The sequence below is a fragment of the Scophthalmus maximus genome, chromosome 9 (assembly GCF_022379125.1).
Source record: "Scophthalmus maximus strain ysfricsl-2021 chromosome 9, ASM2237912v1, whole genome shotgun sequence".
NCBI lineage: Eukaryota > Metazoa > Chordata > Actinopteri > Pleuronectiformes > Scophthalmidae > Scophthalmus > Scophthalmus maximus.
The window spans coordinates 22,022,347-22,042,500 of record NC_061523.1 but is presented as its reverse complement, the minus strand read 5'-3'; the positions used below and the strand labels follow the sequence as shown (position 1 = coordinate 22,042,500).

Sequence of the window (20,154 nt, the reverse complement as noted above, 5' to 3'; positions counted from 1 at the left end):
AACAACAACAAGAACAACAACAACAACAACAACAACACAGCATCCCCTTTTTGCAACATTCATACAAAACATTTATTTCCACCAAAAGGCGTGAATGACAAAAACACATCCGCGTACTGATCAGATATACTGACACACACACACACACACACACGACCGATAAAAAAAAACTATGGAGCACACCGGGATCGAGGAAGTGAACCAGACGCACCAGCAGCAGCACGAGCCAATCAGCTTCGGGATCGACCAGATCCTGAACAGCTCGGACCAGTCGAGCGGCTGCATGCTGCCGAACCGGACCGGCGACCCGGATTACGCGCTGGCCCCCAACGTCTACAGCAACGGCTACGGCAGCGTGTACAACCCGGCCTGCTCCATGGCGGCCGCGGCGGCGGCGGGGCTGGCCGGCTCCTACAACGTCAACATGAACATGAACGTGAGCATGAACATGAACATGAACGTTAACGTGAACTCGGGAGGCGGTGGAGGAGGCGGTGGAGCCGGCGGGGTGATCCGGGTGCCGGCGCACAGGCCCATGCCGCCGCCGCCTCCTCCGCCGCCCGCAGCCGCCGCCGCGCCGCATCCGCCCCCCTCGGCGCATCCGCCGGGCATCGGACACGGCATCCCGTCGATGCCCGGGATGGGGATGGGGAACGCGGCAAACTTCACCTTCCCGTGGATGGAGAGCAGCCGGCGGTTCGCCAAGGACAGACTCACAGGTAAGAAAGGAAAAAAGAAAAAAAAAGTTTCATCAGCTGATCTGTGTGTCTGTGTGTCTGTGTGTGTGTGTGTGTGTGTGTGTGTGTGCGTGTGTGTGTGCGTGCGTGTGTGTGTGTGTGTCATTAAAACAGATGTAAAAAATAATCTACAGAAACGTCCTCGTGCACTCTGCAGGTCACGCGCTCACACTTATTATTTTATTATTTATTTTATTATCAGGTTTTTTGAATTTGAGAACGATTAAGTGGCTCAGGTGAATCCGGGGCCTGTAACAGCTCGACAGAGAGGAGCTGCTGATTGCATCTGTTGGAGCTGTAATCTATAACGAATCCTATGTGCGTGCGTGCGTGCGTGCGTGCGCACACACACACACACACACACACACACACACACACACACACACACACAGTCAGTTGTATTCTGCTGTAAGGGGGCAGCCTGATGAACGACAGGAGAGATTGACATGGACACGCTGATGAATCAGTATTGCACCATCACTCTCCATTTACTGAGGATGACGGATAACGACGTTCCCGGTTTTGTTTTTTTTGGTTGTGATTTTTTTTCTCTCTCCTTCTTCATGAGGATGAATGATTTTTTGCTTCTCCTTCTGTGAAACAATCGAGAAAAACAGGACGATGAATCATAAGTGTAACAGCATATGGCAGATTACAATGGGGACTGCCCCATCGTATTATTATTATTATTAGCGTTATGAACTAATACAGGAAATGACAGTTTAGTCAGATTTTAATTCCATCAATTTAATTTTACAATCAGATTTTTATTCCCACCATCGTCTAAAAATTAGTCAAAATTTAAAATATTTATAAATATTGAAGAATTTGCAAAAACAACAGGCAGCACGTGATTACTACATACAATAACTCCGCATTAATATAATATGAAGACACAAATATGCCTTCTCTGTAGACTACATTGACTCGTAATAACCTTTTAAACTTTATTTTACGTGCAAACATGACAAATAACTAAATAGAAACAAACATAAATACTAATAATTACGCCTATTAACAAACCAGCCTAATTCAACTGTCTGTCTATAATACAAATAATCTGCCTCACATAATCCTACTTTAATTTCTAATAGTTGTTAACGTGCATAACGTTTTGTATTCGCTCGGTGACACACGGTTTATATTATTAATTATTATCATTTATATGCTTGTGTTTCTTTCCTGTAAAACGGAACAATACAGTTTTGTAAATATACATAAAGAGGCGTTTACAGCCTCAAATAGGAAAAAAGACAAATTTTAGTGTTTGTTTAGTTTTACAGGCACAGAGCACGTAACGAGCATATAGCCAAAATATATATTTACAACTTTCACTCCACAATTTATCTTATTGTATAAAGAAATTCAAATAAAGAGACATGATGTTAAAAAAAAATCATAAAACAAGCTATAAATTATTGATAGTTCTAATAAAAACCTGCAGGATTATCTCTGCTGTTGTTCACATTAGACTCTCTTTATTTGTGTTTATTGATCATATTCTGAAGGTGGTGGCTGCACAGATGCTTTTCTCATGACCTCATCGTTTTGAAGATGAAAATGAAGAACAGCCCCACCCACCATCACCCACCCTCCACCCTCCACCACCTCTGCACGCATTAAATATTCACTATTCCTCTCTTTCCAGCCGATTAATTATTGAATACTGGGGGACGATATGTCAAACTGCAAAAAGATACAGTGTAAATAGGCTTATCAATTTTACTCGTATAGCCACCGAGGGCCCCTCGTTTAATTCCTCGCAGCTCGGTGTCGCTGTAATTATTTCGCAGCTTATATCTTTCCGCCGTATTGATCAGCCCAACGATCAGCAGCAGCTACTGTAGCTGCACACACACACACACACACACACACACACACACACACACACACACACACACACACACACACACACACACACACACACACACACACACACACACACACACACACACACACACACACACACACACACGAACGCGCAAACGCACAGTATATCCAGAATTAGCCTGCTCTGTTTTCTATAAAAGGCCGTAAATCAAATCGCCTCTCCTCCGTCCTGACGAGCAGGGAACCGGTTCAGTCGTTCCTCTCTGCTCCTTGTTTTTCTTTTCGCTTTCCAACTTGAAACCGGAGGAAGAAGAAATAGAAAATGCAATAAAAACGCGCGCGGTTTCACACTGTTACGGTAAAGACGCTGTCAAAGGATCCAGCTCTGCAGTCATGAGGGTTTTATTCTTTTTTTATTTTAATGGGATGTAAATGAAACCTGTTAATAGAATTTTCCTAATTTTCCACCCTGACATGCGTCCCGAGGGTCTGACCTACATTCATCTTCTAACTCACGAGAGTTTGATTCAGTGGATTTAATATTTGGCGCTAAAGGCATAATTTTGATCCAAGTTTTAAAAAAAATATAGGACTGTTTACCGGAGAGTTCATGTTGATCAGCTGCTCCGCTCCTCTCTGAGGATCTACTCAGGACTTATGGGCTGACACTTATTCATTTAGTTTGTATTTATATATTTCAAAATTGACACTATTATTATTATTATCATAATTATTATATCAGAAATAATATTAGTAGTTGTTGCGTACAACCATGTTCACGGCAGGGTTATTTGTGCTGCGTGTCCTCAAGAGAAAATTTGAACTTGTATTATTATAATAGTATTATTATGATTATATTATTATAATTATTATTACAGATTTTAAATCTGCTTTTCGCTCGCCAACGACTTTGATAAAGTAAAAAGGCACGTAAAAATATGTAAAAATAAAAAATCGTTTTGTGATAACGAAAATTCTAGTAAATTCATAATGAGGACGTGTATTGTCCGATGAGAACATATATAATTGATATATAGGTTATACAATATATGTGCTCATTAGCAAATATAGCAATAGGCTATTTTAAACGCTGCTGTGGTAATAATAATAATAATAATAATGATAATAATAATAATGACCAACGATAATGTAATAATCTTGAGCAATAGACATACAGCCATAATGCAGCACGTGCAGCTCTACAGGGCCACACAGCAGCAATAAAAAAACATAATTAAACCCCATGATTTTGTTTGTTTGCTGCAGTAAATCTCGGTGTGTGTGTGTGTGTGTGTGTGTGTGTGTGTGTGTGTGTGTGTGTGTGTGTGTGATTTTATTTCCACGGTGGTCTCGCGCCGTGGTCCTCCCCGTGTTTACTTCCCGGTGCCCCCTGACTCTGCGGCCGTGTCCCCGCCTCCCTCCGCCCCGTAGTGTAATAAATAGCAATATATGTTCATGTTATATTTCAATATCTCCCCCCTTTAGAATCCTTCACGGATATATTTATTAGATTGCCGCAAAGGTAATATCCGCAGAGGGGAAGAGGAGGCGCTGTCACCGAGAAGTGTTATTAAGTACAAGTGGTTTTATTATGGGGGAACATATTCTCCACGGTAGCATTTTATTTTATTCTTCTTCTTTTTTTTTGATATGCTTATGCTAAATTGTATTTACCCAGCCGGCAGATTTAGTATTCTAACACGTTTTCTTTTTTTTCATTTGATTTAGGTGAGCAAAGAAAAAAAAAATCTGATGATTTTGTTTCAGCATGTTTTTTTCTTTTTATGATTTCATTTTCATGGGAGCAGCAACATTTTCCTTTCTTTTTAAATATAGTAAATGGCCTCGAACTGTCTTATTTGGGGCTTTCCACACTGATGCTCCTTTAACGGTTTTCCAGGGAAAACTATTAATAATCGAGAGGAAAAAAACATTATTTCATTATATAATAACTGATTTTTGCAGTCTCACTGAAAATGCTTAGGGGTAATGAAAGATATATATTTTTCTTCAGATCACAATCCGTATTTAACTTGCTGAACGTGTACTTTAACAATATTGCAATTACAAATGTGCTCACTTATAATATGCAATTTGGATTAATTTTAGACTTTTCTTGTCTTTTATTCTCCTTCGTACCTTAAAAAATTATAAATATTATTTTCATAGTGCCTGGCTGCCCTTAAAGTGGCAGGTCAGAAAAGGGCAGCAAAGACAGAAGAGGCCAGAGAATAGAGGAACATTATAAGAATATAATAGTTTTATTTTGATTAGTGTTATTGCATTATTAGAGCTGATCTTCAAACAAGTGCTCGGCGACAAAATCTCAAACTTGACACTACAGCTGTTCTACATTTACAGTCCAGGTAGTAACAGCCAGAAATAAATCTCGATTCCCGAAAGTCTCACACCTCGACTCACAACGTTCAACGCGACTGCTGCTGCAGCATCGTCTCTCTCTTTGACCTTTTATCGATCAGAGTTTTATTTGCACATTGCGAAGTGAAGTGACGCTGCAGCAGCAGCTGGCAGGTCCCTGGGTTGTGCCCACGCGAACGTGCTCCTATGTGCCTGGTCCATTAGTTGAGCCTGCAGATGGCTCCTGAAATAGCCACGTAAATGCAGGATTTATGCAGCCAGAGCTGCCGCTGGGAGCCACAGCAGGAGCAGCAGGCCTGCCCGCGCTCACCCATGTAGCCCGTGAGGCTCCACATATATATAGGTCAAAAATAAACCAACTATGTTTAGATGTTCATATTATACAAAAATAAAAAAGCAATATGGTCGCGAGGGTCTGGGCAGGAATCACAGGAGATTTAAAAAACACACCAAGCAGGGCAATAAGGTCACTCATGGCAACAGAGAGACTATAGGAATATTATAGAAACATATTGGTACTTTTTTTTTTTTACCATAAACTCATGACTAAATACCACAGATGCCCGTCTGAGTCCCAAAAAGAATATTAAAAAGGATGTTTTTTTTCTACTGTTATTGAGCATCAGAGCAACATATAATTGAAATCTGATAATGTTTGAGAATATTACCAAAGATTAAATATAGAGGGAAAAAAGAGAAAAGCAGTTGAAAAAGAGGAAATGAGGTAGTGAGTAGGGCTGCAACTAACGATTATTTTCATAATTTTTCTCGATTTATTGTTTTATTGTCCATAAAATGTCATAAAATGGTGAAAAATATTGATCGTGTTTCCCAAGACCCCCAAATTATGTTTTGTTTTGCCACACACCAAAGATATTTAGTTTACTGTCAGAGAGAAGCAAAGAAACCAGAATATATTAATATTTAAGACGCTGAAATCTGAGAATTTTGACGAATTTTTTAACTACTTGAACAGGTTATCAAAATAGTTGTCAATTAATTTAGTAGTCGATGACTAATCGATTAACTGTTGCAGAGCTAGTAGTGAGTTTCGCATATTACCAATTAGATAATGTTAACTTCACGTGACCTGCTGTAAAACGGCACGTCGCAGCCGTTTTATCTTTGCCTTATGAAAATCATTTGCTCGCCTCAATTTCGCCGCTCGTGTTCAGCACCGTCAGGGGGACGTCGTCGGAGCAGCTCCCAGGAAACGTCTGCTGAGCGCATTAATAGCTTTGTGTTCCATTCTCCATCCAAATTGTCGTCGTCGTCGTGGCAAATGAATTTTTCAGGTTGCTGAAACTCAAGAGCAGCAGCAGCAGCGGCGGCGACAGCAGCAGCACGTGGCCCTCGGGGGGAAGGGGGGAGGGGGACGACGACACCTATGCGGATGTTTTCATATTCATTTTGGCTCCTGGTGAGCGTTTCTGACAAAACAAACACAAATCAACACCCTTGTAAGACAGCATGGAAACAACAGCTTGCCGGGGACGAGTGACACGACGATACACAGAGAGAGAGAAACAGATTTTTTTCTTCTTCTTCCCCGGTCGTTGATTTTCGCATTCTGCTTCAAGCCGAGAGAGAGAGAGAGAGAGAGAGAGAGAGAGAGAGACTGTGGCTGGGGAGTGGATCCACGGCCAAGAACGATCTCGTTACATTCATCGATCTTCTGTTTACCCACGGCTGACAAAATAGACAGGATTCATAGATATTTTATGATGCAAGAAGATAAAGTTGTTATTAATACCCAGATACAGTTATATGTGAAAGTGAACCACCGGGCAAGGGAGGGAGGCACAGAAACCAGAAGACTGGGTGCAACTATAATGTTTGAAAATGAGGATGCTGTGGAAAATAATATGTATATGCAAGATTATTGCTACAGGCTCTAACGAGAAATGTTTGATGTTTGTATGGAAGATATTTTGAGCAGAAATATGTTTGAATTTGATAAAAAATAATCCCTTAAAATCAAAAAAAAATTGTACTTTGTTAGGTTGAAATCTGAATTATGTTTGTGTTTTACGAGGGTTAACATCATTGCAGTGGTCATCAAATCATATTTTGGCCTTCATCACATTTGTCATCAGTTGACCCTGTTTCTGATTGGCCGACTGCTAATATGATCCATCTTAGTAAAACCCTGCTAGTTGTCACTTTTTTTTCCCAAATGGAAGAGGTCTCATTTTATAGCAGGGCCGCTCCAAACGCTAACTTAAGAGACTCGCAGTAAATAACATTAGATCCGACTCTGTTCATCATTCAGGCCTCCTTCATGTGATTAGCCACTGTGCGTCGGAGCCTGCCCGGCGGCGCCGGCGGCCGCAGCTGCTTGCTGCTGCTGCTGTGCTCCAGATGTGGGACCTTACTGTGTGTCCCTTTCCTTTAGGGGAGCAGGCAGAGGAGAGCCGAGCCGGAGAGGCCACAGGGGGGCCGGGGTCCCTCTGTCCTCTCCCCAAGGGGGACATCGGCAGGGTCCCCGTCTGGAGCACGGTGGAGACATTAGCCAAATGCTATTACCCCGAGCTCGCTCACCTGCGAGACGGCAATAGCCTCCTGGCAGACTATCCTTTCCCTAAGGGGGCTTGCCCAGGTGAGTCTCCCCCTCCCAACCACCTCACCCTCATTTGTGTCACATCATTTTTAAGTGCATCCCTCTCATATACGCTCTGAAAGGAGTTTGTGATTAATGTGAGTTACACATTGTGATATTGCTCTATACCCAAAAAAAAGTGAAATGATTTATCTTATATTAAGTCTGAGAAGCCAATTCATCATTTATGTCTTGAGTTGTTTTTAAACCTATCCTGCATATTCCAGTTTTCTAAATGGCTTCGCCTCCGACTTCCTGACTGTACGATTCATTGTGCTGTTTGGTTTCTGAAAATCAGGCAAGGGGGAATTCTAGTTGTAATTACATTCACCTTCTTCAGTCGGAAGCGTCTGGGCCTTAAGACTCTCACATCAAACCACTGCTGGCTTTTCCAGGATTAAGACAAAATGCACAATAACTTTACCCAAACGAGGTCTTGAAAATGAAAATGGTGTTTTACAACAGGAGGGAAATACAAATAAATGAAAGCTCAGGGGAAATAAGTTTATTCTTCAGCAGCACAGATAAATAACCATTAACACTAATGGATCTAAAACCCTTTTTACGTGTAAACACCTTAATTACTTACAGGGACCTGACTGCTAATGCTAACGCTGACTTATTTAAGGACGACGTGAATGATGTTTAAATCCCCCTACGTACACAATGTTTAATGAATATCTAAATCAAACCTCTAATAAATCCTCGCCTTTTGTCTTCTCAGCCGCCCTCTCGCCGTTCTCCGTGACGCGTCGCATCGGCCACCCGTACCAGAACCGGACGCCGCCCAAGAGGAAAAAGCCGCGCACCTCCTTCAGCCGCGTGCAGATCTGCGAGCTGGAGAAGCGCTTCCACCGGCAGAAGTACCTGGCGTCGGCCGAGCGCGCCACACTGGCCAAGGCGCTGAAGATGACGGACGCACAAGTCAAGACCTGGTTTCAGAACAGACGGACAAAATGGCGGTAAGATTACCTTCCCCCCGCGGAAACATGATCCGGTTTCACCGTAGCGTTGTTGATCGACTTAAACACAAAAAACTAGGCCCGTCACGATTACCTGTTTTTGGTTGCACGATATATTGTCCCAGAAATTATGGTGATATACAATATTATCGTCTTTTTACGACCTTTTTTTTGATCTTATGATTATTTGAGCTTGTTTGTTGCGTCCTTCACAATTTGTGTCGCTGCTGATTTACAAAACAGGTAAATCGAAGACATGGTGCCTTTTAGAAAAAATATTGAGAAATCCATATTTTCTGACATTTTATACACCAAACCAGTATAGATGAATCATACTACGAGAACAGAAGCAGCGACACGTTGCTGAACTGTTGTTGACATTCTTTCTTATGTCAACACACACACACACACACACACACACACACACACACACACACACACACACACACACACACACACACACACACACACACACACACACACACACACACACACACACACACACACACACACACACACACACACACACACACACACACACACACACTGTTATTGAGGTCAATTAAAATGATTCATTTCATATTCATGTATCGTACGATAACTCGATAATGTAATTATCGTGACGGGCCTCGGTGGATTTTTTCGGAAGCCTATTCGTCTTCGTGAGCACAGGATCTTCGCTCCCTTCCGGCTTTTCCACGTGCCATAAATCAGCAGCAGGGAACGTGTCACTATAGTTTTGTTACCGGTCCAAAAATGCTCACTTGCGTTTCACACAGCTGAAGCACTCAAGGCGTTATACTACACAACACAACTATTTTGCTTAGCGTAGCTGCCAGTCGAGGGCCAGTTCGCTTGACCAAGCACAATCACTCCTGAAAGGCCTTTTAGAAAATCGCTGTCCAAAGCAATACTGCAACACTCACAGGAGGAATTGACTGCCAAGTCCACAAGACACAAAAACAACACACAAACACACACTGCTTAACTTCATTCGAACGGTTGTTTATGGCCATTTGGAGGTAAATGAGTAGGAAATCAAATTACAATGATGCCCTGCCCTTAGCTATCATTAAAGGGCCAGGACGCACGTTTCAAAGGGCAAATTACAAACAGCTAAATGGTTTTAATGTTTTAAATGATCCTGAGCTTTTTGAATTTAATGCAGATAAAGAAACAGCTTTTAAACTGAGCTGTGTTTCTGGCTTCTTAACATTCAGGAGTTCATTTATTAGCTTATTTGTTTTTAAAAGGTAAAATTTAAATTTGGTTTGAGGACCTCTTTAAAATGTCTTCTGTAGTAATGGGGGGGGGGGGGGCACATCACGAGTAGGGCCGCAACTAACGATTATTATCATTATCTTTCAGTTGTTTGGTCCATAAATTGTCATAAAATGGTGATCGTGTTTCCCAAAACCCCAAGAGGATGTTTTGTTTTGTCCACACACCAAAGACATTAAGTTTACTGTCACAGAGCAGAAAAGAAACCAGAACATATTCTCATTTTAGCTGAAATCAAAGATTTTTTTTGTCATAAAAACTACTTAAACCAATTAATCAATTATCAAAATAGTTGGCGACTAATTTAGTAGCTGACGACTTATCGATTAACTGTTGCAGCTCTAATCAAGAGTAACAATGGAATCGGCTTAACTCGCTTTTTCTGATGCCGACTTTTTACGCCCGAGATTTATTCCTTTCCCCCGCGGTGTGCGCCCGACAGGACGAGCGATGAGGGATGTCTCTGCGCGACGACTCGGCTGGTAACGAGAGGATGTAATCGAATCAACAGGCAGCGAACGAGATTATGATAATGCTGTTAACAATAACGTGTGGCTAATGGATGGAGGGTTTGGTTGGTGTGCATGAAAGAGCTGCTTTCGAAGGTGCGTTTGCCCGCGATTCTTTCCTGACGTTCTTTGTTGATTTTGACAGCAGTTATTCTCTTACTATGGTTTGTTTTATTAGCAACATTGTCATCATTTCAAAAGGAGCCTAATGAATTCTTCATTGTACCATTCAGCACGTTTCTTGTCACACTGTCAGAAGAAAACCTCATAACTACCATTTAGAAAAAAAGTAGATAAAAGAGAACAACATTTTTTCATTTCTCTCCAACAATTATTATCTCCGTTCCCTTCTTTATTTCTACCGTTATAATCCAGCAGCCTCTGAATCAGATCCACTGTGTTCCAGGAAAACACTTTGTTTTCCCACCCCGCCGCCCACTACAGCTGATATCAGCACCAGCTGACACGAGGTACAAGGGTGTACGTTACTGTTAAACATATGCTGCGAGTGTCGAAAAGAAAAGAAAGGAAAAGAAAACAGATGTAACTTTTCACCTTGAGGCAGGAAGTGTCCCGTTCCTCCTCTCTCCTCCTCCTCCTCCCCTCCCCCCGCGTTAGTCACGTTCCCTCGCCAGCACCTGTCACTCATCTCGGATCAGCTGTCACGTAGCCCCAAGCTGAAGCGAACAAGCACAGATGTTCAAGAAACGTGCAGCAAACGCGGCTAATTTACAAATGAACAGGTTGCATAGTGAGTTTTTTTAAAAATGAGGCTCTTTTCAAAGCTTTTTTCTTTCCATCCCTTTTCATTGCTCTCGCTTCCCTGGTCTGTGGGTGCTGTGCTTCCATTGACCTTTTCTCAGATTTTTTAAAAGTGGAGAATCAGTCTGATACTTAAATGCAGTGATTTGCAACCTGTCAGATTTTTGGTTTTATGGCCAACAAGTTGTCCGACCTGAACGACCAAATTAGTCCCTGTGCTCCGTTACAACCCATAAGAGACGCACCCTGAAATACTGGACCTCCGTCGTCATGGTTACAATCATTAACATGTGGTTAGGGAGCGGCAACAATGTGGTTTTAATAATAATAATACAATTTATTTGTAAAGCACTTTTCATTGTTAAAAAAAGATGCTACAGAGTAAAACAAGTTTAAAAACAGGTTACAAAACAGTTAACAGTTTTAGTCAGGAAAGGGCCCTGAGCTCGTTAATTCAGTTAACTCAATTTACACTAATGTTTACTTACAGTGATTTTGTACTGTTAATCTTTTATCTTAAGATATACTTTACAAACTGCTGTTTTTGGTTCCTTTCATTCACTCCATGGTTTTCAGGATGGTTTTATTAAATCTTTTGGCAACCATAACCTATAATCATTTAACCAACCAAATGCTTTGAGACCTAATATCACTTGCCCCCACCCCTAAATAGTTACCTCCTATGCTTAAACAGTTGTAACGAAACCAATAACCAAACGTCACACAGATCAGAATTCAAAACAATAACTTCCTCTTTACTTTAGAAATGTTAAACTAAAAAAAGAAAATTGTGAGTGCAATTGAAATGTCACCTTTGCTCCTTTACATTTGAATTACAATAACAATTCCCTTTAAATGGGGAGAAAAATTAGCACAACCAGGTTATCAACACACCTAAACTTCAGATTGCCACCAGTTCAAAAATATACACAACTATATAAACTATAGCCCAACTGATGTGGATTTTGGGGGCCGATATAGATATTAGAGAGTACAAGATTTTCAATACATCAGCCTATATGTGTCTATATATATATATATATATATATATATATATATATATATATATATATTAATCTGTCAATTAATCTTAAAATGTCGTTATCAAACCTTCAGAACCGAAACGTAATCATAAATAGCTATAAATAAAAATAAAACACAGATTCAACCAAATATACAGAATTAAAAAATGAAGAAAATAAACAATTAATTTCACGTAAAATGTAAAAAAAAAGGGCATTGTTTATTCTGAACAGAATATCAGCAAACATAAGCGGAGATACCGATATGTCTGCGAAAAGTTCATAACGGCCGATATTATCGTCCCACCGACATATCGGTCAGGCCAAAACACCTGGTCGCAGGCCCGATGCGACGCTCGGGTGCGGAGGGGCCCACAACTGTTTGGCCGTTTCACTCAACAGAACAAATAAATAAAATGAAAGCGTGGTACCTTTAGTTCAGTCCTGAGTCCAACCTGCAGCTTTAACCGGTCTCTCAGGCCTCAGGTGAAGAACGAGGGACAGACAGGTGTCGACAGAGAGGCGTGGCCTCGGCAGCTGATGATGACGTGGCCAGTCTCTCGGTCAAGGTGGCGGACCAGTGTCCAGCCATGGCGTGGTCTCTCCCGCGGGGTGGAAGAAGCTCTGCGCGTTAGCTGGGCAGCTCCAGGAGTCTCAGCAGTCATCAAGGTTTCCACGTCAAAGACGATGAAGTAAATAAAAAGCCTTCTTCGGCGCAAGCTAGCTTAGCTATGCAGCGGCTAACAACCCGTTCACGCTGCTAATGCTAACAAAATAAACAACGTAAGCTAATGAGCTAACACTCACGTGGAGCTAATACAAACACGCGAACAACGGTATGATAAAACTACGAATAGGAATACCTCCAGGTGTACACAAAGAATACGTACAGGCAATATCAATATCCTTGTTAAGACCGTCAAGCACGTCAACTTCATATGCCCAAACTTTTCACGGACTAATTCCCGCTGGGTGTCAATCGAGCGTCATAGCGCTCCCCACTCTACTTCCGGTCTCTCGCTCACATTTTACCCACCAATGAATGACCAGTATTACTCTTCATCTCGTACACTACTTCCTGTTACCGCAATGGACCTTTCACAATAAAACGGGAGATTTATAACTACATCATGTATATTGTTGAAACTTATTTATTTACTCTGTACCCTTTTTCACTCTTCGTGAAATTACTTTTTTTTTTTTACCATATTTACGATGTCATTTTTTTAGCCTTATTCATGAAAAAGACTTGTGTAGGTTTTTGACAAAGTTACTTTATCATGACATAATTTTTATAACAATGTATAACATTTTTAACCAGGTTACACCTATTTTCCTTAAATATTTAAACCTTTAACAGCTCAAATTTGTATCTGGGGTGCTGACCAACAGGTTGGAAACCATTATTTAAATATGAACTTATTTGAAAAAGAAAGTGGGATTGTTTTCTCGGACAAACACTGCGAGCAATGCTGTTGTAGCCTACTGTACGTGGCATTTACTGAAATGAATAAAGAAACACCATATAGGTCTGAAATCATCCTTGTCTCTCCCTTTTTTTTTTGTCTCCCCGTCCACCCCAGGAGACAGACTGCCGAGGAGAGAGAGGCGGAGAGGCAGCAGGCCAACCGGCTGATGCTGCAGCTCCAGCAGGAAGCGTTCCAGAAGACGTTGAGCCAGCCCCTGCAGCCGGACCCGCTCTGCCTGCACAACTCCTCCCTCTACGCCCTGCAGAACCTGCAGCCATGGGCAGACGAAAATAAGGTGACCTCCGTCACCTCCGTGGCTTCTGTGGTGTGACCGTGTATATGTGTCTGTATGTGTGTATGTGTGTGTGTGTGTGTGTGTGTGTGTGTGTGTGTGTATCAAATTGACAACAGTATTAAATGGACAAAATAACACTCAGCAGCATTATGGGATTGTTATATAGATACACGAAAAAAGGCTGCTTGCTTTGGGAAAGAACAAACATATTTGAACGGACACTGTGCTTCCTCACTCGTTGATCGTTACCAGCAACATGATGGGGGAGCATGTGTGTAGAGACAGACAGCTTCCTGTTACTGCCAAGACTGACAATACACTGTCTGCGGACAGGAGCCGCACTGACATTGCTGTTTTGTCGGAAAAAAACTGTTTTTCTTTAATATGAAAGTGTGTTGAGTCATTGTCCCTGCCTTACACCACGTTTCCGCTTTCCCTCCAGCTGTCGGTCTAAAAAGAGAGGAGGGCACTTTATCCCCTAAGTGCCAGCAGGACACAAATGGACACCTCTGTACATGCCCAACTATCAAGACTGTCACCTCTTTTTGCCCCCTGGATCCCTCACGAGGCGGCAGAGACTTTTCTGCCCCCCCCCCCCCCCCCCCCCCCAAAATAACAAAACAAAAAAAAGACCTCCTGTTTTTCTGCTTTTGACTTTGTACAATGTAGTAAAAAAAAATGCATGTTTCAAGCCTTTTCTGTGTGCACTCGGAAGTACCACTGAAGTCAGCTGCTGCCGTCGAGGTCGAGCTCCTCCCCCTTACGACCGCGGCGGCGCTCAAGTGGTAGTGGATTGGTGGAACTGCTGATCAAAGATTCCTCATTATGTTCAATTTAAAGGTGTTTTATATTAAATGATATTGTGACTTTTTGAAAAGATGACAAACCTCTCTGTTTTTCTTGACTCTTTTTCCTCAACACACACACACACACACACACACACACACACACGCTGCCTGTTTGTTTGTCACCATTACGAAAACCATGCAATAATACGTTATGATTTCTTTAAGGGGGGTATAGTTGGCCTCGTGGGATTTAGCTATGATTACACGTGAAAGTTTCAAACCACCCAAAGGTGAGATACCGTCAAAGTGTATCAGAGGGGTCGGTGCAATACCTTTCTTCTTCTTTTAAAAGCATAAAAACTGATGACTACAGCTCCCATGTGCGGGTGTGGAGCAAAGCGGTTGCTGAAAAAAAAACAGCAATTGTGCTCAGCGAAACTCTCTCTCCGGATAAATAAAGGATTCGGAAGCCGATGCCAGCTCAGATTAGAAACGAGAAGAAGAAAGAGAAGGAAAAAAAGGTGTGCAGCCCGCCCGCCAAGTGAAATGCAGCATCTCTGGCTCTTTATATGTTTGTTTGGGGTTTTTTTTTTCAAATTCAGTAGGAAAAACCTGAAACCTGAAAGCAAAACACTGTGGACATGCACAGAGATGATCGGCCACCGTGCACAAGAAGCTGGAGTTTGATTTGTACGTCTATTCAGCAGCTGACCCCCACAGGAGGACCACTTTTGCCCTCGAGTGTCTTCTTGAATTACCTGCTTCAGATATCGTCGCATCTAGACGTTCTAATTACAGGTTGATGTTTTTCGGTTGGAGCCATTTTGGACACTGACTCCCATTATTGTCTGTGAATCATGGCCACCTACACACCAGGCGGTTGTAAACATTCTTATCGCCGCAAATCAAAAAAGAACCGCTATCATGCGAATGCCTATCACCCAGGTCATAACAGAAGAAAAAAACGGCCTCCTCTGCACCACGTCTGACTGCCTTGGACCGTGAGCAGACAAAACGTGCCTGAAGAAATACCTGACATGAAGAAACCCCCCCCCCCCCGGGGGTCAAACATCCCGTGCCCTTTTGTTTGGATATCGCTGGCATCTGCCTGCTCGAGCCCCCTCTGCATCAGAGCGAGCTGATGATCTGGTTGGAAACAGCTGTCTGCAGCTGCATCCAACCTCATCGACCCCCCCCCCACCCACCCAACCCACCCCAACCCCTAAAACACGGCGCCCTGTGTTCAGGGGGCTTTCTTCTCAGGGCGCCTCGCCTGGCTGGGATCCTGTCAGTGGCGGGCCGTCCTCCAGGTGACGCCTCCTCAGACCCCCATTTCCTCCTCCTCCGCCGCCTGCTGCCTCTCTCATCTCTCCGCCTCGGACGCCTTGAAGACGTGACTTGGCCCATTTCGGAGAAAATTCCTTCTTTTTTTTTCAGAACCGCGCATTGTGTTCCACTACAGGTGCTTGCAGACTTTTTTCTTCTCCTTCTTTCTCCTCTCCTGTCATGGCCTCTGCAGTTTGTTTGTTTTTCTTCCTCCACCCCCCCTCTTCTCTGTCGCCACCAAAGAGCCCCGTGCTTATCCAATAAAATGTCACCACACAAGATGAACAAGAGCAAGAGGCTTGGTGGATATCAGACTTCCTATCAAGCACCATGTTCCGAACAGAGGCACAATAAAAAAAAATTAAAAAACACTATTCACCACAGAGCCTGGGTTGTGCTCCGTGTCCCACTCAGTCGCTCCCCTTGTTGAGAGACAGAAATGCAGGCTGACCTCCAGTCACTGCAATATTTTACAGTTTGATGATACAAATTGTCAGAATTCAAATTTATTCAGACTGTCCAGTATTGATACTCAGCTATCAGGCGACTACCGTGTTCAACAACCTGTCCTCTTGACCCTTAACCTTCTCCTCTTTGGCGACCTATATATTATATATATATATTATTATTATTATATATAATATATTGGGTTTTTTTCAGTTTATAAATGATGATTCAGTGTTGTAAGAGATTATTGGATCGTTTGTATGTGACATGCAAGATAAACCGGAAAAGGCCTGTGATGATGCACATAGATAGATAGATGGATAGTTACTTTATTCATCCCAGGCTGGGAAATTCCGGTGTAACAGCAGCACGTTTCACACAGCACACTTTAAAAATATATTCAATATCTTCACAAGTAAATGTAATATATACGAATTGCAAAAAAATATAGAGAATAAGAAGAATAAATTGAAAGAATTTACATGAAATATTAACAGTGGAAATAGTGCAGAAGTACAATCAGTTACCATTTGGTACGAAATAATCTAATCCTGATCATGAGTTTATTTTGAATTCAGTGGATTAATCTGTTTTTGGCGGCACATTTGTTCCCTGATACAAAACTGAGCATAAGAATAAGAGCGTATGAATAAAGATTATGTGTAGTGTCCTGGCAGGTCGGGCTGATTTTAACATTTTTATTTATCCATGAGCAAAATGTAAATAAATAAATAACTTCATTTATTGGAATGATAAAAGTCAACATCCATAACAATCCTTTTCAGGCTATGGCAGCTGCTGCAGCCACCAGATTGTTGGAGGCCTGAAGGATCCGCCCCCCTCACACATTAGACCACGGCTCATGTGTTGACATGTGAGGCTCTGTTGACAAAAGGACTTTATGGTTCCAGATGTATTGGGGGAATATTGCTACAGCACGTTAGTTTGAATTACCTGAAATTAGCGTGGAGTGGATATTGCAGAGGAATTCTGCTGTAGATTAATAATCCTCAGTGTTGTGTTGTTAGCTCAAAATCTATTGTAGGTATTTACAATTATGAATCTTGATGTGGCCACAAATGAAAATCACAAAGGTTTTATTCGGCTAGATGTGAAAAAATTTGATTTAGAACATCAAACAGCTTAATGAAAACATTTCATCACATGTTGTTCCGCAACATATTTCCCTGAGACATCTCTTTATGAACCGTTTATAATGACTCAGAGGAACCAAAGTGGTTTGGGATATTTGATTTTTCTAAAGTGTTGTGGCTCAGGAAACAAATACTGTTCTTTGTGTTGGCCTTTGGCTTCCTTTAATTCAAATGTGACTAACTTCCCGAGTGGAGACAAATGATTATACTGTAACTGTTTTGACAACACAGATTAAATGGCACAGAGGAACAAATTTGAATTGAGTTTGTTCTAAAGTGCCTGTGAAGAAACTTTTTATTTCTGATTAACTTCAAATTAAATCCCTCAAAAGAGAGAAGACGCTGGCTTTATCAAAAATCTATAACTTTTTCTTGCATGCATTCAAAAAGAAGACAAATTGGGAGACTGAGTGAATATTAAACAATATATTCATATGGGGTGGATTTACTCTTTACTGATATTTCCGTGTTGTCGCCTTTGCTCCGACGTGATGGCTATTGAACATCTGGAGGTTGTTGCAGGAGGAAAGTCCAGGAGCGTGGAGTCACTCCCAGCTGAGTCGAGTGAAGAGCGAAGGTCTCTTTCGGCGGGACTGACGCCTTCTGAAGAATCTCCCGCCTGCTGACATGACTCCCCTCACGTACGCTCACGCACTGTATGCATGCCCTCGCTCACACGTGTAGGCACAAGCAATGATGTGGGAATGGGAAAGTGCGGCCACACCCTTTCGACTCCACTGTATGTGCAGACAAGCTAACAGGGTCATGCAAAATAAACACATGCACACGCAAATATGTCAACATCTCAAGTCGGTGGAAACACTGCAACTGGAACGGTCTTTTAGCTCAGAGGCTTCAATGTAGCTGAAATGGCCCCAAAAAAATTAAATCTGGTTTTAGGAGGAATCAATGTTACAGTGAGCAAAGTTTTTTTGGAATCTGCATCAACGGAATCTGCACCAACTTGCAAAACAAATGTGTTGAGTTAGTCCACGTACATCAGTATCACTCACATCCGTGACGTGAGAACAGACGTGCAGACGTGTTCCGGCAGCGTGAGACACATTCAAGCTTTCCTCAGGCTGTCAGGCCATGATGCAAGATGACGACTGCGCCTCTTTTGGACGATAGTGCCACTGTGCCAACACGCACTTACTTGAGGTCAGAAGATTCCATTTCAGACATATTGTTGGAGGTTCACGTTCCTTTCACTTCGCAACAGAAATCGAGTAGAAGATAGAGACTGTTTTTTTTTCTTTCAGCGCTGAACTGGAAAGAGCAGAAGCCTGAGAAAAGAAACAGTTGGTGAGTAGACAGTAGTCCAGCTACTGACTGGACTTGATTCAAGCCCTTGTTACAACCTGTTAAAGCCTGACCTGCTGCACTGCCTCTGAGCAAAACGTCTCTATACCAGCTCCAGGGCAGCAGCTCCAATGGGAGAAATGAAAACTTTCAGAAAGAAAATTCAATAAAATAGAAATACATCCCTTACAATAACACGAAAGTTTAGCATCGTTGTTTTTCCCAAAAAAATATGTGCAATTGGCCATCTGACTTATATACATATATTACTGTATTTAAACTTAAAAGAGGATATATAGTCATAATTTAAATCCACTACCCCAAAAAAGAATATACGTACTCACACAGATACAATTGTCGTTACAGCCATTTTCCTAAAAACTAACACTTTCCGTGGATAAAGATGATTTAATGTGCACTTATGAAAGTTTCACACTTCATTAATTCCAGAGCCTGCAATGGCTCTCCGTGTTGTTATCAATATTTTTTAACAACCACACAAGACTCTTCAAAGACTCTGCAACTGCCCCCTGGGCCGGACTTTTAATATCACTGACCAAAGGCCTCTTTTATTTAGACCAAACAGCACGTTAAGTGACGGACATGAGGGAGAAAATCCCAATCTTATGCAAAAGCTGTAATGCTTGTTCGAGGAACCCAACAAAGTGCATCTATCTATCTATCTATCTATCTTTCTATCTATCTATCTATCTATCTATCCATCTATCTATCTATCCATCCATCCATCCATCCATCCATCCGTCAGTCCGTCTGTCTGTCTGTCTGTCTGTCTGTCTATATATCTATCTATCTATCTATCTATCTATCTATCTATCTATCTATCTATCTATCTATCTATCTATCTGTATAAATGTATGTATCTATCTATCTGCATGTATGTATGTATGTATCTCTCTATCTATCTGTATGTATGTATGTATCTATGTATCTATCTATCTATCTATCTATCTGTCTGCATGTATGTATGTATGTATGTATCTCTCTATCTATCTGTATGTATGTATTTATCTATGTATTTATCTATCTATCTATCTATCTATCTATCTGTATGTATGTATGTAAGTATGTATGTATGTATGTATGTATGTATGTATCTATTTCTCTCTCTCTCTCTCTCTCTCTTTCTCTCTCTCTCTCTTCTGTGAGAGTGGTTTTCAGATTCCACTCTCTGATGAAGGACATAAAGGAGTTTTTAAACCAGTGGTGCTTCACCACGGCTGTGTGTTCAGTGAAGGAGGAAGAGCTCATCTTTCACTCTGTGTTTTTATGTC

The 20,154-nt window shown here is 41.7% G+C and overlaps 1 protein-coding gene and 1 long non-coding RNA gene across 4 annotated transcripts in view; one reads left to right on the top strand and one right to left on the bottom strand.

Annotated features, from left to right (window-relative positions):
• Window positions 1–14,442, top strand: part of tlx2 (T cell leukemia homeobox 2) — a 15,082-nt gene extending 640 nt beyond the window's left edge. Inside the window, exons 1-5 of one of the 3 annotated variants that reach the window (XM_035650325.2) lie at window positions 1–719; window positions 7,342–7,545; window positions 8,270–8,507; window positions 13,665–13,845; window positions 14,288–14,442. The exon at window positions 1–719 is cut by the window's left edge and continues 631 nt beyond it. In XM_035650325.2, coding sequence (XP_035506218.1) covers window positions 173–719; window positions 7,342–7,545; window positions 8,270–8,507; window positions 13,665–13,845; window positions 14,288–14,299 — 1,182 coding nt within the window. In that variant the 5' untranslated portion in view covers window positions 1–172 and the 3' untranslated portion in view covers window positions 14,300–14,442. The other 2 variants (XM_035650324.2, XM_035650326.2) reach the window with 2 other exon arrangements.
• Window positions 8,029–13,075, bottom strand: LOC118319736. The gene is made up of 3 exons (XR_004796081.2): window positions 12,513–13,075; window positions 10,853–10,974; window positions 8,029–8,477 (listed from the first exon to the last, which is right to left on the bottom strand). It is a non-coding gene; the product is annotated as an uncharacterized LOC118319736 (long non-coding RNA).
• Window positions 14,443–20,154: the final 5,712 nt, after the last annotated feature.